The 13098-nt window shown below is 44.2% G+C and overlaps 1 protein-coding gene across 1 annotated transcript; it reads left to right on the top strand.

Moving 5' to 3' along the window:
• The first annotated feature begins 1587 nt into the window (after positions 1-1587).
• On the top strand, positions 1588-8052 carry HMGCS2 (3-hydroxy-3-methylglutaryl-CoA synthase 2). The gene is given in 7 exon segments (XM_024119887.2): positions 1588-2000; positions 4177-4246; positions 4249-4320; positions 4322-4353; positions 5402-5508; positions 6119-6256; positions 7732-8052. Coding segments are annotated over 7 exon segments (939 nt in total). The 3' UTR covers positions 7839-8052.
• The last annotated feature ends 5046 nt before the right edge of the window (positions 8053-13098 follow it).

Raw genomic sequence — 13098 nt, forward strand, 5'->3', positions numbered from 1 at the left:
GGAAATTCCACATAGTTTGGAGCTGCTGATTATAAAACTCCACTTACGTAACAAGGGAATGGATATGTGACCCAATAAAAACAACTTAAAGTTTCTTTCTCTGGAATTTGAATCTTGAGAATTGAAATTTGTTTGGAATTGAGTTACCTAATGTACACCCTAACGGAAGGTTTGTGAATTCGTGCTTCTATGATTCCCAGAGGGTCCCCAGTTCCTCTCCTTCTCAAGGCTATAAATATTCCTTCTTTCTAGTGTGCTTAGGGTTCTTTTGTTTGCCACCAAAGAACCTGAACTGTTGAAGCTCTTCTGACCTAAAATCTCTCCCCCGTATGCCTACCTAAATTGTTTTAGAAATTTTCACGTTAGTGATTCCTTGAGGATCTACAGTGAAAATAGTTGCAATACTACAGCTGTTGTATGAAAGTATTGGGGAGGGAACCTCTAGTAAGCTAAAATTAATTACTGAAACATTAGTTGTCATAGATTTATCAGCTCTCATTTATCATTCCTTCATGAAGGGATAGAATATAGAATGGATAGTTTGGGGTTAGAAGGAGGCAGTTTTGCACGTGACACCCCTCCAGATGAAAATCTCCGGGCAACTGGGAGAAAGATACAAGGGCATAGGTAGCTGTCGGCTCAGTGGAAGGAGGCTGCTGGAGACAACTACGAATGGTCCTCTATATCCACAGGCTCCACATCCACAAATTCAACCAAGCTTGGACCAAAAATATTCAGAAAAAAAAAAAATCCAGAAAGTTCCAAAAAGCAAAACTTGAATTTCCCAGGCTCTGGCAAATTTATACATAGTGTTTACATTGTATTTATAGCTATTGACATAGCATTTACATTTTATTGGGTATTACAATAATCTAGAGATGATTTAAAGTATATAAGAGGATTGCAGAAGTTATATACAAACACTATGCCATTTTATGTAAGGGACACAAGCATCTGCAGATTTTGGTATTCATGGGGTTCCTGGAATCAGTCCCTTGAGGATATCAAGGGACCACTGCCTTGTCAACATCACTGGTTAGGCCAGTTTAACTTATTGTATGTAGCCAGTAGTATGGCCTCCTATCCAGAACAAATGGCTCAGAAAGAATGTTTTCTGATTTTGTTTTTGTTTTATTTCCCCCCCAGTGATTCTCATGCCCAGCAGGTTTGGGAACCACAGAGTTAAATGACTTCTTATAATAACTTTGCATTAGATTTTACCTCGATAAGTTTTTATTGCTCATTTTTATGTGACATTAGTTTCCTGAGCTTTTAAAAGGTAGTGTGGTTCGGGGTAGATTTTCTAACTTTACTGAGCTCTCTCTTTTGTTTTGGTGCAGTGTTCAGAAATATGGCAGCTAGCTGTCTGAGATTTCCTGGCTCTGTTCCACCTCCCCGTGTTTACCTCGACCTCCTCTTTCCTTTGTAGCTGTTGTTCTTGTCCTACTCAGTTTTGATTCCACTCCCAGCAGTTTCTATTCAGTGTCCTTCCAATCCTGGAAAAGAGCTCTGGTTCTTACCAGAGTTCACATCCGGCTCCCACTTTGTAAGAATCAACTGTGTGTATCTCTTCCCAACTTTGTACTCATGTTAGTAGCTTGCAGTAGGCCATGGCAGGAGTATTTATACCATGGAAATCAGCAAGCACCACAAATTGGACTGTTAAACAATTACCAGCACACCACTGGCTATGCTGCTGTGGCTCTTGAGATCTTACTTGTGTGTTTGCCGGAGGTAGGAGCCAGTTTTCTGGGAGAGCTCAGCACAGTTAGATCTTGCAGAGTATGTCTAAGTGGATCATGCCACATCCTTGCTTTCACACTTCTTCTTCCTGCTGGCATCGATCGACATTTCACTCTTGATGATTTACAGTTTATGATCTTTCACACACCCTTCTGCAAGATGGTCCAGAAATCCCTGGCTCACCTGATGTTCAATGACTTTCTGTTAGCCAGTGGCAACACACAGACCGGCCTCTATAAGAGGCTGGAAGCCTTCAGGTGAGTCCTCTTCATGAGAAGGAGGAGGCTTCCTCATGCCTTGAGTCTGGACCACCAGCCACTCCTGTGGGAAAAGACAAGAATCCTCCAACACAGTAGAAATGACACCAAGTCCTCACGTGGGTTAGTGCGTTATTGTCTTCTCAGAGACCTCACCCTGTATCTTAGGGAGCACAGGGGACCTGCCAGAACCTCTAGATCAAGTGTCTATAAGAAGCTTTGGAGAGTAATAGAAAGGGGGAAGGGAGTGTGGCTAAATTATTCAGGCAATAAACATGTTATGAACATCAACTATGTATCAGACATCATACTAAACTCTGGGGACACAAAAGTGGATGTGACTCCATGATACATGCCTAGAGGATCTCACAGTCTGTACAGGAAGAAACACCTAGAAGCAAATAATCACAATGCAGGATGGCAACTCGGGGAGTGTCTGGTCTCATTCTCACTAGCCATTGGCTTAATGAATGTCTTGCTTGTTGCCTCAAATCCCCGCACCTATGAAATATAGTCCAGCTCACTCCCCTTCGATGTCAATAAAGCGGGGAGAATGCTGTTTATTGATGCGATACTCCAAGACATTCAGAAAAGAAGAATACAAAGAGTTCTCACTGGGAAGGGAATCTTTCCCTTTCTTCTTGGTATCTGTTCAAGTTTTGGAGTATTTTACCAACATCTGCCCCTGTTTCTAACTATTACTGCTAACCCTGCCACTAACATCCAAATTAGCACAAACACTGCTTCTAAGACCTACCCCATGGAAAAGAATTCTAACATATACCAAAGATAATAGCTTAATATCTCTAATATATGAAAGTCTCATCAATAATAAGAAAAACACACTAAGTAGAAAACTGAACAAAGTATATGGACAAGAAATTTCCTCAAGGAGGAAATGCACATAATCATATTTTTAAATGTGCATACCCATTAGTAACAAATATAAACAAGTTAATGTTTTCTTTAGATAGCATTTAAAATTTTTGAATACCCAGAATTGAGTCTATGAGAAAATGAGCAATAGTAAACCAATACAAAGATTTGGGGGAGTAATAGGAAAACATGAAGCAAAAGCCTTAAAAGATGTGCATCTTTGGCTCAGTAATTCCACGTTTGAAAGAACAGGTAGCTATTCCTCAAAAAACTAAAAATAGAACTAGCATATGACCCAGAAATTCTACTCCTGGGTATACATCAAAAAACCCCCAAAACACTAATTTGAAAAGATACATGCACCCCAACGTTCAGAGCAGCATTATTTACAATTGCCAAGGTGTGGAAGCAACCTAAGTGTCCATCAATAGATGAATGGATAAAGAAGATGTGGTACACATATACAATGGAATACTACTCAGTCATAAAAAAGAACAAAATTTTGCCATTTGCAACAAAATGGATGGACTTGGAGGACATTATGCTAAGTGAAATGAGTCAGACAGAGAAAGACAAATGCTCTATGATATCACTTGTAAGTGGAATCTAAAATACAACATACCAGTGAATATAACAAAAAAGAAGCAGACTCATAGATAGAACAAACTAGCGGGTACCAGTGGGGAGAGGGGGAGGGGCAACATAGGAATGTAGGAGGTATAGACTATTGGGTCTAATATAGGCTCAAGGATGTATTGTACATCACGGGGAATATAGCCAACATTTTGTGATAACTGTAAATGGAAAGTAACCTTTTAAAATTGCATACAAAAATTTTAATGAAAAAAAATGTTTCCTGAAAAAAAAAATAACATGTAGCTATTCTCTGTACTATTTTAGCTAATGAGGACAGAAATGGGGCGATCGGTTAAAGTAGAGTACATCATATCATGGTCCATTTGGCAGCCTTTAAAAATAATGTTAGAGAAGCTGACAATGTCATAGAGAAAATTAGTTAAGGAAGCATGCTAAACAGAATGTATAGCATGATTTTACTTTCCAATAAACTGTATAAAATTAGGAATGGATTTCATAAGAAAACTGTGACCTAAGTGCTCTCTCTGAATGGTAAGACTATTAGTGACAGTTTTCCTCTGTGTTTTCTGTATTTCCAAATATTCTGTTATAAAAAACATGTGTCCCAAAGTCTTCTCTCCAGTAGCTGTTACACTTTTTCCCTTGCTGCATTCCTTCCCTCATGTGGCTTCTCGCCTGGCCTATTCCTCTGGCTGCCTCACAGGGGGCTAAAGCTGGAAGACACCTACACCAATAAGGACGTAGAAAAAGCATTTCAAAAAGCCTCTCTAGACACATGTTCAACAAGAAGAGCAAGGCCTCCCTCCACCTCTCCACACACAACGGGAATATGTACACTTCATCCCTGGATGGATGGATGCCTGGCCTCACTTCTGTTCCAGTGAGTACTGCATGTGACTCCACCTCCTCTTACCCATGGCCTCTGGTCTGAGGGTTCAACCAAGTTTTGTTCCTCTTCTGGTTCAGAAGTTTTTCAAAAAGGAAAGAAAGAAGGAAGGAAGGAAAATGAAAGAAACAGGTTTCAAAGGTGTATGTGTAGGCAGATTTACCCTCAGTATTAAACAGTGGTCTCCAAAGTGAAGTGCATGTATGATGCCAGGGGATAAGCAAGATCTATTTGGTGCAGCAGGAAAATAGTAGAACTTTTATGCATATTGTGATCTCATCCTTTAAAATCTCTGTACTCAGGAAAGCATGTTGGTCAAGAGATTCTAGCTTTAGAGCGCACAACCTGTGTTCAAATCTCTTTACCATTTATTAGCTTTGACCTTGGAAAAATACTTAACCTTTATGTGCCTTCTTTTTCCCCAACTATAAAATTTGTACAATAACAATACCTACCTTCTAAGGTTTTGATGAATGTTAAATGTCTAAAGCAATTAAAACAGTAATGCTCAGCAGGGGCCCAAATGTTAGTTTTTATTTTTATAGATGTTCTATTTTGTGGATTTTACAAGAAAACACTTGTACTAGTACATGCATACAACATGAGAAAAATATATATGTATATCATTGGACTTGTTCAAATTATTCCTGATGAGGATATAATAAAAAAAGTTACAACTGCTGAAGCATTGCCAGTCAACATGGGAGCCTTGAGATGAGTTCAGTGGTCTGACCTTCACTTGGAGGTGCCTTCAGAGTTCACTGAATTCATCTCGTCTACCTGGGTGGGGAGAAGTTCCTTTTACATCCCAGAAATTCTGTTATGCTCACTGTGACTTCTGTATCTTAGACTTCAGCTGTTCTCCTCTTGGTAAGTTTTCCTCCTTCTGGGCCTACCCCCAGGGTCTTCCAGAAGTCCCTGTTTGTGTAGAGTGCCCAGAACCCATTTCTAGTTGCAAGAGGTTGACTAGACTGGTGGCTTATTTGCAGTGCGGAACATAATGTTGATGTGTGGTTTTAGGTTTTGATTTCTTTCCCCGCAGTCCCTCTGCCCAGGACTTGGCTGGCTCCAGGATTGGTGCCTTCTCTTATGGCTCTGGCTTAGCGGAAAGTTTCTTTTCATTTCGGGTATCCCAGGATGCTTCTCCAGGTGAGTCCAGTCTTTTGATCAGGCACTTCTGGCCAGTTTCATCTGGTAAAAGAAACCACTTTCTGCCTCACCACTACCAAGGCTCCCACCTTGACAGAATTATGTTGTGATTAAGAACAAAGGAAAGCCGTGAAGGGATTTAAGCAATAGAGTAAGTTTGTTTAATTCATGTATTCGAAGCACTTCCCTGGTTACTACTTAGAGACTAGACTGATGAGAAACAAAAGTGAATATGGGGAAACCAGTCAGATTGTTCCAGCAAATAGTCTAGGCAAGAGGTGATGGTGGTGGTTTGGTTGCAACTGGTTAAAGAGAAATTGATGGATTTGAGATATCCAGTAAACATTTGTTGATTATTTTATGATGGATGTGATCAAGGGCATACATCTAAGCACTAAATGGGATACACCTTGATTAAATGAGGGTCTGCCTGTATGTTTTGCTAACATTATGTTTGCCGAGCTTTATCATTTCTTGACATTCTAAGCCATACATAGAGCACTTTCCCCTGGGGCGGGATCTCCCACAGAGCCTGGCTCTCCATTGGACTTGTGATTGGTAGCGGTGATGACAATGAAGTAAGTTTAAGAGTCTTACTTTTGCTTCCCAGGCTCCTCCCCACCCCCCACCCCGGAGAAGCTGGTATCCAGTACATCAGACCTGCCAAAATGTCTCACCTCCCGGAAGCATATGTCTCCTGAGAAGTTTACAGAAATAATGGACCAAAGAGAACAATTCTACCACAAGGGTAAGAAAAAAGGCAGAAAGAGAGGAGAAGGCAATTTTTCTCAGACTCTATGCCAGGAGCTGAGAGCCAGGAATTCATCAGAAGTCTAGAATATAGTGGGTGAGAGTGGTGACTTCTATCAAATATGATTGGGAGAAGGTTTGTTAGGTGCAAAAGGGGAAGAACTGGGTGGGGAAGCAGAAGGCAGAGTTGGGAAGAGGTAGGAGGCAGCATGTGGCTTCCCAGCGCTGAGCATAGATAACCACCCAAAACAGGATACTGGACGATGAAGTCCCATGGAAGCCAGATGTATGGTCTTTGAAAATGCTATCTATGCAACAGTTGAAAAAGTCCAGATTTTGGAGCCAGTTATCAAAGTCTAAGCTGAGCTGTGATACTTATCAGCTCTTTATCTTTGAGAAAATTATTGAACTTCTCTCAGTTGCCTCATTTCTAAAATCATACGAACTTTGCAGGATTGCCAAAGAGATTAATGAATTAATTAATGATAAATAAGTTATCAGCAAATATTACTGTCTTCTTCCAGCTACCCCCTTTCCTTACCAAACATAAAACAAAATAGTGCCCCCAAAATTAAACAAAGGAAAAGTACACCAAAGCAAAAGTTAGGACTGGAGAAACCAGATGGTGGTTTTAAAATCAGGGTAACCATATTTTTTCAAGCAAAACTTGGGACCCATGACTTGCCCTGAAAAGGAGACTGAATTTATGGAATTGAGAATGTTCCAGAAAACCTAGACCTAGTAGTCATTGATCTTATCTGGAACAGGGGACATGTTAGAGCAAAAAAGAAGCCAAAATAAAATAAAAATAGGACCTCTGAGATGAACGTTAACGGACAAAACTTTGAAATACTACAATGAATCAGAGTTGGAAAACTTAGGGCTAGGAAGGAAGTGTCTATTAGAAAACAGGATGCTCTGAGGTACACCTCAAGCTAGGTACCATTGGCAGAAGGACATGATGAAGATTTTCTATGGAGGAAGGGCATGTTTACTGCAGAAAAACGGCATACTCCTATAACAAAATTTCTAGTAGACAAGTCTTAGGTACTAGCTCCAAGAGAGCTGCTTCTGGTTCTTCTGATGGCCCAGTGCTCTACTGGGTGTAGACTAGGTGACCTCGCTACCCCTTGCAGCACAGCCAGGAGAGCTCCACGGGAAGGTCTAGGCATCTCTATTACCATTTTCTTTTCTTTTCTTTTCTTTCTTTTGCGGTACGTGGGCCTCTCACTGTTGTGGCCTCTCCCGTTGCGGAGCACAGGCTCCGGACGCGCAGGCTCAGCGGCCATGGCTCACCGGCCCAGCCGCTCCGCGGCACGTGAGATCTTCCCGGACCGGGGCACGAACCCGGCTCCCCCGCATCGGCAGACGGACTCTCAACCACTGCGCCACCAGGGAAGCCCCCTATTACCATTTTCTCTTCCTCAACCCCCATGCAGCCCTTTGTGAGTATTGCCTTTTCTCATTCCACAGTGAATTTCTCAGCACTTGGTGGCAAAAACAGCCTTTTCCCAGGCACTTGATACCCGGAGCCAGTGGATGAGCTGTGTCACCGAAAGTATGCCCGGCGTCCGGTCTAAAGGTGAGGAGTGAAATTTTAGAGTGTAGGTGGCTTAAAGATTTTCCTCTGGGTAACAGATGCAGTTCTGAGAGTGTAAACAGGCCAGAGAGGGTTCGTAGCTTCCAAAATCATCAGAGGTGGGGAGTTTGTACCACGAGGACCAAGTAAAACTCTTGGGGCTCTTTGCCCATGAAAGGCAAAAGCTGGGGGAGGGGCATGTTCTTAAATCTTGAATCTGAAAAAAGAGTCAACTTGTTTACCTGATATACTCATGATAGGAAGCTCCCCTAGAAGCTTGATAGAAACAAAATTAGCATCCATAACAGAAGCAGGCAGGCTGTGAACCTGACACTATGGAACTCATTACTCCGGTGGGACAAGTCAGTAACAAAGATGAAGTGAATCAGAGAAGGAACACACCAGTGTGTTGGAGAGACTCATAAGGAAACAGGGTGCTGGGGATTCTGTGAGAGGCAGAAGCCTTGGCTGGAGGGAACCTTAGGCTAAGGGGCTGTGAGCAATCCTCCCGTCTTGTGAGTCCTTCTGGGGAGAAAAAGTGAGATTTGGGAAATAAGTGGGGAGGGGCATAAGGGAGAAGAGTTTGATGGAAGTGGATGGAATTGGGAAGAGAAATAGAATTCTTTATGGTACTTTTTAAAGGAAAATCAAAGATTCAGAATTAGAATCTTGTAGTGCATGGACCCAGATATCTGCCTTCAGTTAATCTTCCAAATTGGGAAGATAAGCAGAATGGAAATGTGAGAAGCAATTTCTTTTACAAGCCATAAATCTCAACAGATCAGTCCCTGCACCCGAATACTTCATCTATATTTTCCTGTTTTTAAATTTTTTCCCCTACTTTGTTATATGAAGGGGGAAGACTAAAAAGGTTTGCCAAGGGCAGGGTAGGGAACAGGGAAAGATGAGGAAGAAGTCCTGGGTAAACGAGATACCGGATAAAACAGGAAAACTGCAGGATAAGGGGTGTCCTCTGTTCACTCCTAACCACTGCCAGCGTTCTCAGCCCTGTGGGGCAGCTGAAGTGTGCCTCTGGGATGTTAGGAGGTAAGCGAGGTTGGAAAGGGGGCCGACCGGCCAGGCTGCAGGGTATGGTTGAGAACGGTAGGCTCCATAAGCAGACTCATCAGACTTTGGCACTACCAGGGAGTCACCTGTTTGTTTGCTTATCTGTTGTCTGTTTGTAGTATGGTTCTTAAGGGCAAGTCAGTGGCAAAGAGGGGGCCATTAAATGTGTCAAGCTAGTTCAGTCATCAGAAGCAGAGAGAGAGAGAGAGAGAGAGGAGAAAGAAGAGACAGAGTAAGAGAGAGAGAATTGGGATTTTTCAAGGGAGAGTTTCCAAATCAGGTTCCCTCCCTCTCCTGGTCCACATGCTTAAGCAGCATTGTACCAAGAAAAGAAAAGCTGGGCCTCATCCTTGTCTCACAGGAGCAATGAACCTACACCAGTGAGATGTTAGCTGAAATAAGGATTGTATGTCAGTGCAGTGCTCTGCAGAGCTCTGCCTCTGCGCTGCCCAGCCTGCTCTCCCATCACAGACAGGACGTGTTATGGGGACCCTGCCCACCTCGCAGCCTTGGCTCCCATGGCGTTGGGCTCAGGGCCCTCAGGCGTTCAGGTTTGTTGCTGGAAGGGCAGTAGAACACCCCAGACCTCGGCATATCTTTAGGAGAGCCTGCCTCGGGTAAGGAGCAGGTATGGGGAAAGGGGGGAAGCCCAGGGTGAGACTCATGATTGAATGTCCTTCTTTTGTTTCTCTAAACTTTACAGATATGTGGAGAGGTTCCTTGCAAAAGTACGCTATAGAATTTCTGCCCTCTCTCGATCGTATAAATGTCCCCCACTCTTAGCTGGTAAATAGATTGGATTGGACACAGCAGGCCCCAAAAGCACTGGCCCTGTAGAGTGAGGGGCCATCCTTAGTGGGTCCTTCATGCCTTTGCCTGCTGCAGTCACTGTCATGGGCTTGTGGTGCTAGAGGAGCCCTTTGTGAAGAGGGAGATGGAGGGATGGAGGGAAGGCTCAGCCTTGAATCACAGACCGGAAATGTGGCAGATCCGTTGTCTCCTTCAAGATCCAGATAACTTGCCTCTCACTTGTTATAGCTTTGTTGTTATTATTAAATTTCTGTGCTGTTAGTCCTTTCTTTGTTTCTTAGGGTTTTCTGTGAATTTCTAAATTTTATGTTTGGTACTAAGCTAATAGAACACAATTAAAAAGTAGGGAAGGAGGGAATAACTCCCATGTTTCTTGGAAACCGGAACACAACCAGTGCAGCAGCTGTCATGCAGAGAAACCTGCTGGACCTCCTGGCTCTGAGGTCCCACTCTCTCCACCCACATGTACACCCACAGCAGTGAACTTGCCGAGCACTCACCTCACACCCTCCCTCTCTCCCTTCCATTTCCATTCTCTGAAAGGTACAGGGGAAACAAAGGGTGAAACACAGCCTCCACCCGCAGCTTCCTTCCCTGATCTTAAGACACCTTACAGACACCTTACAGAGCCAGCAGACAGGGGCCAGAAATGACTTCAGGAGCTGAGGGTCAGAGCTCCTTGGTCCCGTGCCTTGTTGGTGTTGCCAGCACAAGTGGGCACAGGGCAGAGGTGAATAGTTTACGTTTGGGGCTCCTGCAGCCAAAAACATTGTTGCAATCCCTAGCAGGAAATTTTTCCCTTAGAGGATGGTTTTTCCCTCTTGAGCTAGGGCACTGCTTTATCTAGGAACTTCTTGTAAAATAGCAGTGGTTCCGGGGCGTGAAGTTATTTAAGTTATTAACTTATTTACTTGTAGAAACTTTCCTCTGGCACCCCAGCAAGAAAGGGGCACTTTGGAGGAGAGACGATGGCTTCTGTCCCTGGGGAGGAGGGCTTGCGTGGGCAGGCCGCCCTAGGGATAACAGGACACTGGGCACAGGGGGATGAGGTGCTGGGCCCGCCCACTTCACTGCTTGCTCCAGGCTGTTCGATTCACAACAGGCACCAGAAAATCCGAGATAAAGCCCTGCATGAGCGCTAATCCTGCATCAGCTGACTCCCTTCCCAGGCCCTCTCCAGGTGCTCGCTGAACTCTTGCTCTATTACACCAGCTGCAGCTGCCACCCAGCAGCCCCACCTTGGCTGACCCCCATTGCCTGCCCCTCCTCAGCAAGCTGTTTGGGGGCCCTCAGTCTAGTTGGCAGCCCCGGCAGGACAATGTATGCCTTTCCTAGGATCTCTGGAGTGGTGTCTGTAGTCGTGCGAGCAAAGCCCTTATTCACCTGAGTTCTTTTTTTTTCAATTTTTATTTTATATTGGAGCATAGTCGATTAACAGTGTTGTGTTATTTTCAGGTATAGAGCAAAGTGATTCAGTTATACATATACATGTATCTATTCTTTTTCAAATTCTCTTCCCGTTTAGGTTATTATAGAATATTGAGCAGAGTTCCCTGGGCTCTACAGTAGGTCCCTGTTGTTTACCTATTTTAAGTACAGCAGTGTATACGTGTCAATCCCAAACTCCCAATCTATCCCTCCCTCCCATCCTTCCCCCCTGGTAACCATAAGTTCATTCTCTTAGTCTCTGAGTCTGTTTCTGTTTTGTAAATAAGTTCATTTGTGTCATTTTTTTGGGGCAGATTCTGCATAAAAACGCAATGTCGTATGATATTTGTCTTTCTCTGTCTGACTTACTTCACTTGGTACAATAATCACCTGAGTTCTTGAGGCAGGAGACTCCGGGCCTTGCCTTCTATCCACATAGTTTGCTGGGGGCTCTTGGTGGCCTGAGCAACCAGGACCTTCTGTGTCACCGAATGCCGCAGCCAGGCCTGCTGCCACTTGCAAGTCATTTGGACACTCTGTGGGGGTGATATTAAAAATATTTAATGAGACTATCAAGGTGATGCCCATACCGTGCACGCCGGCAGAATATGAGCCCTGGTTCAGCTGCAGGGCACCCAGGAGGGCACTGGTCATTGTCACCACTGCACAGAGGTTTCCAGCCCCTTCCTCTCCCCCTCTTCGCTGACTTTGATACTAAGCCCTAGGACTTCCTCTGGTAGCTCCGGCATCTACTTCATTAAAACTGACTCCTGCTGGCTCTGAACAAAGCCCTCTCCCCCTGTTTAAGGTCAGCATATGAGGGAATGATTTTCCAGTTGCCCGGTCACCATTTTCACCCTAAGGTCGGCTACTATCATGCAGATAAAGAACTTACCTATGTAGGCAAAAAAATCACCCAGGACAATCTACAGCAGGAGAGGATGGAGTGACGACTCTTGATAAAGGCATTGAGGCCTGTTACACGCATCTCAAGCAAGAATACCAACATGTCACAGTATATTGAAACAGATGTGGAGGCAACTTCTGGCCTCCAGGGGACATACTAAACACACACACACACACACACACACACGTACGTACGTACATTTCTGAATCTCAGAGTCCCAGGAGCCAGCATTCGGAGGCCAGTTCTCTCCTGTCCCAGTATTTGTCTGCCTCCCTCACTGAGCTTTCAGCAAAACTTCTGCTTCCCAGCCAAGACACACAAGAAGGAAATTCCACTCTAAAGTTAGGCAGTGCAGAGATGCCACAAACCACAGAGAAACGTGAAGGAGTAAACAGCACCAGCTGGATCTTAAACTTAATCTTGCCTTTTTAAATTTAGGAGAGTTTATGCGGACAGCCACAGGACAGGGTGATACAGTGAATGTGTCCCATGCCTTCACAAGCCACCCATGTCTAGGAAGATATTTGGGGATGCTCAAGTAATTTGGGTTTCTAGAATTGTTTTGACCACCTTAGAGCACAGAATATGGTTTGTCCAGGGGCTTCTGAGAAGAGGCTGAAAGGCTGAAGATTGAGCTCAATTTTTAACTAAGTTTTAACTTATCAATCTCAGCCTGTTTTTCTAGCTAGCACAGGCTCCGGACGCGCAGGCTCAGCGGCCATGGCTCACGGGCCCAGACGCTCTGCGTCATGTGGGATCCTCCCAGACCGGGGCACGAACCCGTGTCCCCTGCATCAGCAGGCGGACTCTCAACCACTGCGCCACCAGGGAATCCCCCCAGATGCTTCTTGATCTCCTTCCAGGCAGAGAAAATGGGCTGTCTGATGTCAGGACACCCCATGTCCAGATCTGGCAGAACATTACCACCAAGGGCAAAGGGAGGGCTCTTTGGTGCATGGGATTCTATGTAAGCGACTGAGACCTGGTCGTCTGCTCTTAAAGAAAGACATAGGGATGAAGAAACCAAGTGCCTCGGGCACTTCCCATA

This window comes from Physeter macrocephalus, chromosome 4 (assembly GCF_002837175.3).
Source record: "Physeter macrocephalus isolate SW-GA chromosome 4, ASM283717v5, whole genome shotgun sequence".
NCBI classification, from domain to species: domain Eukaryota; kingdom Metazoa; phylum Chordata; class Mammalia; order Artiodactyla; family Physeteridae; genus Physeter; species Physeter macrocephalus.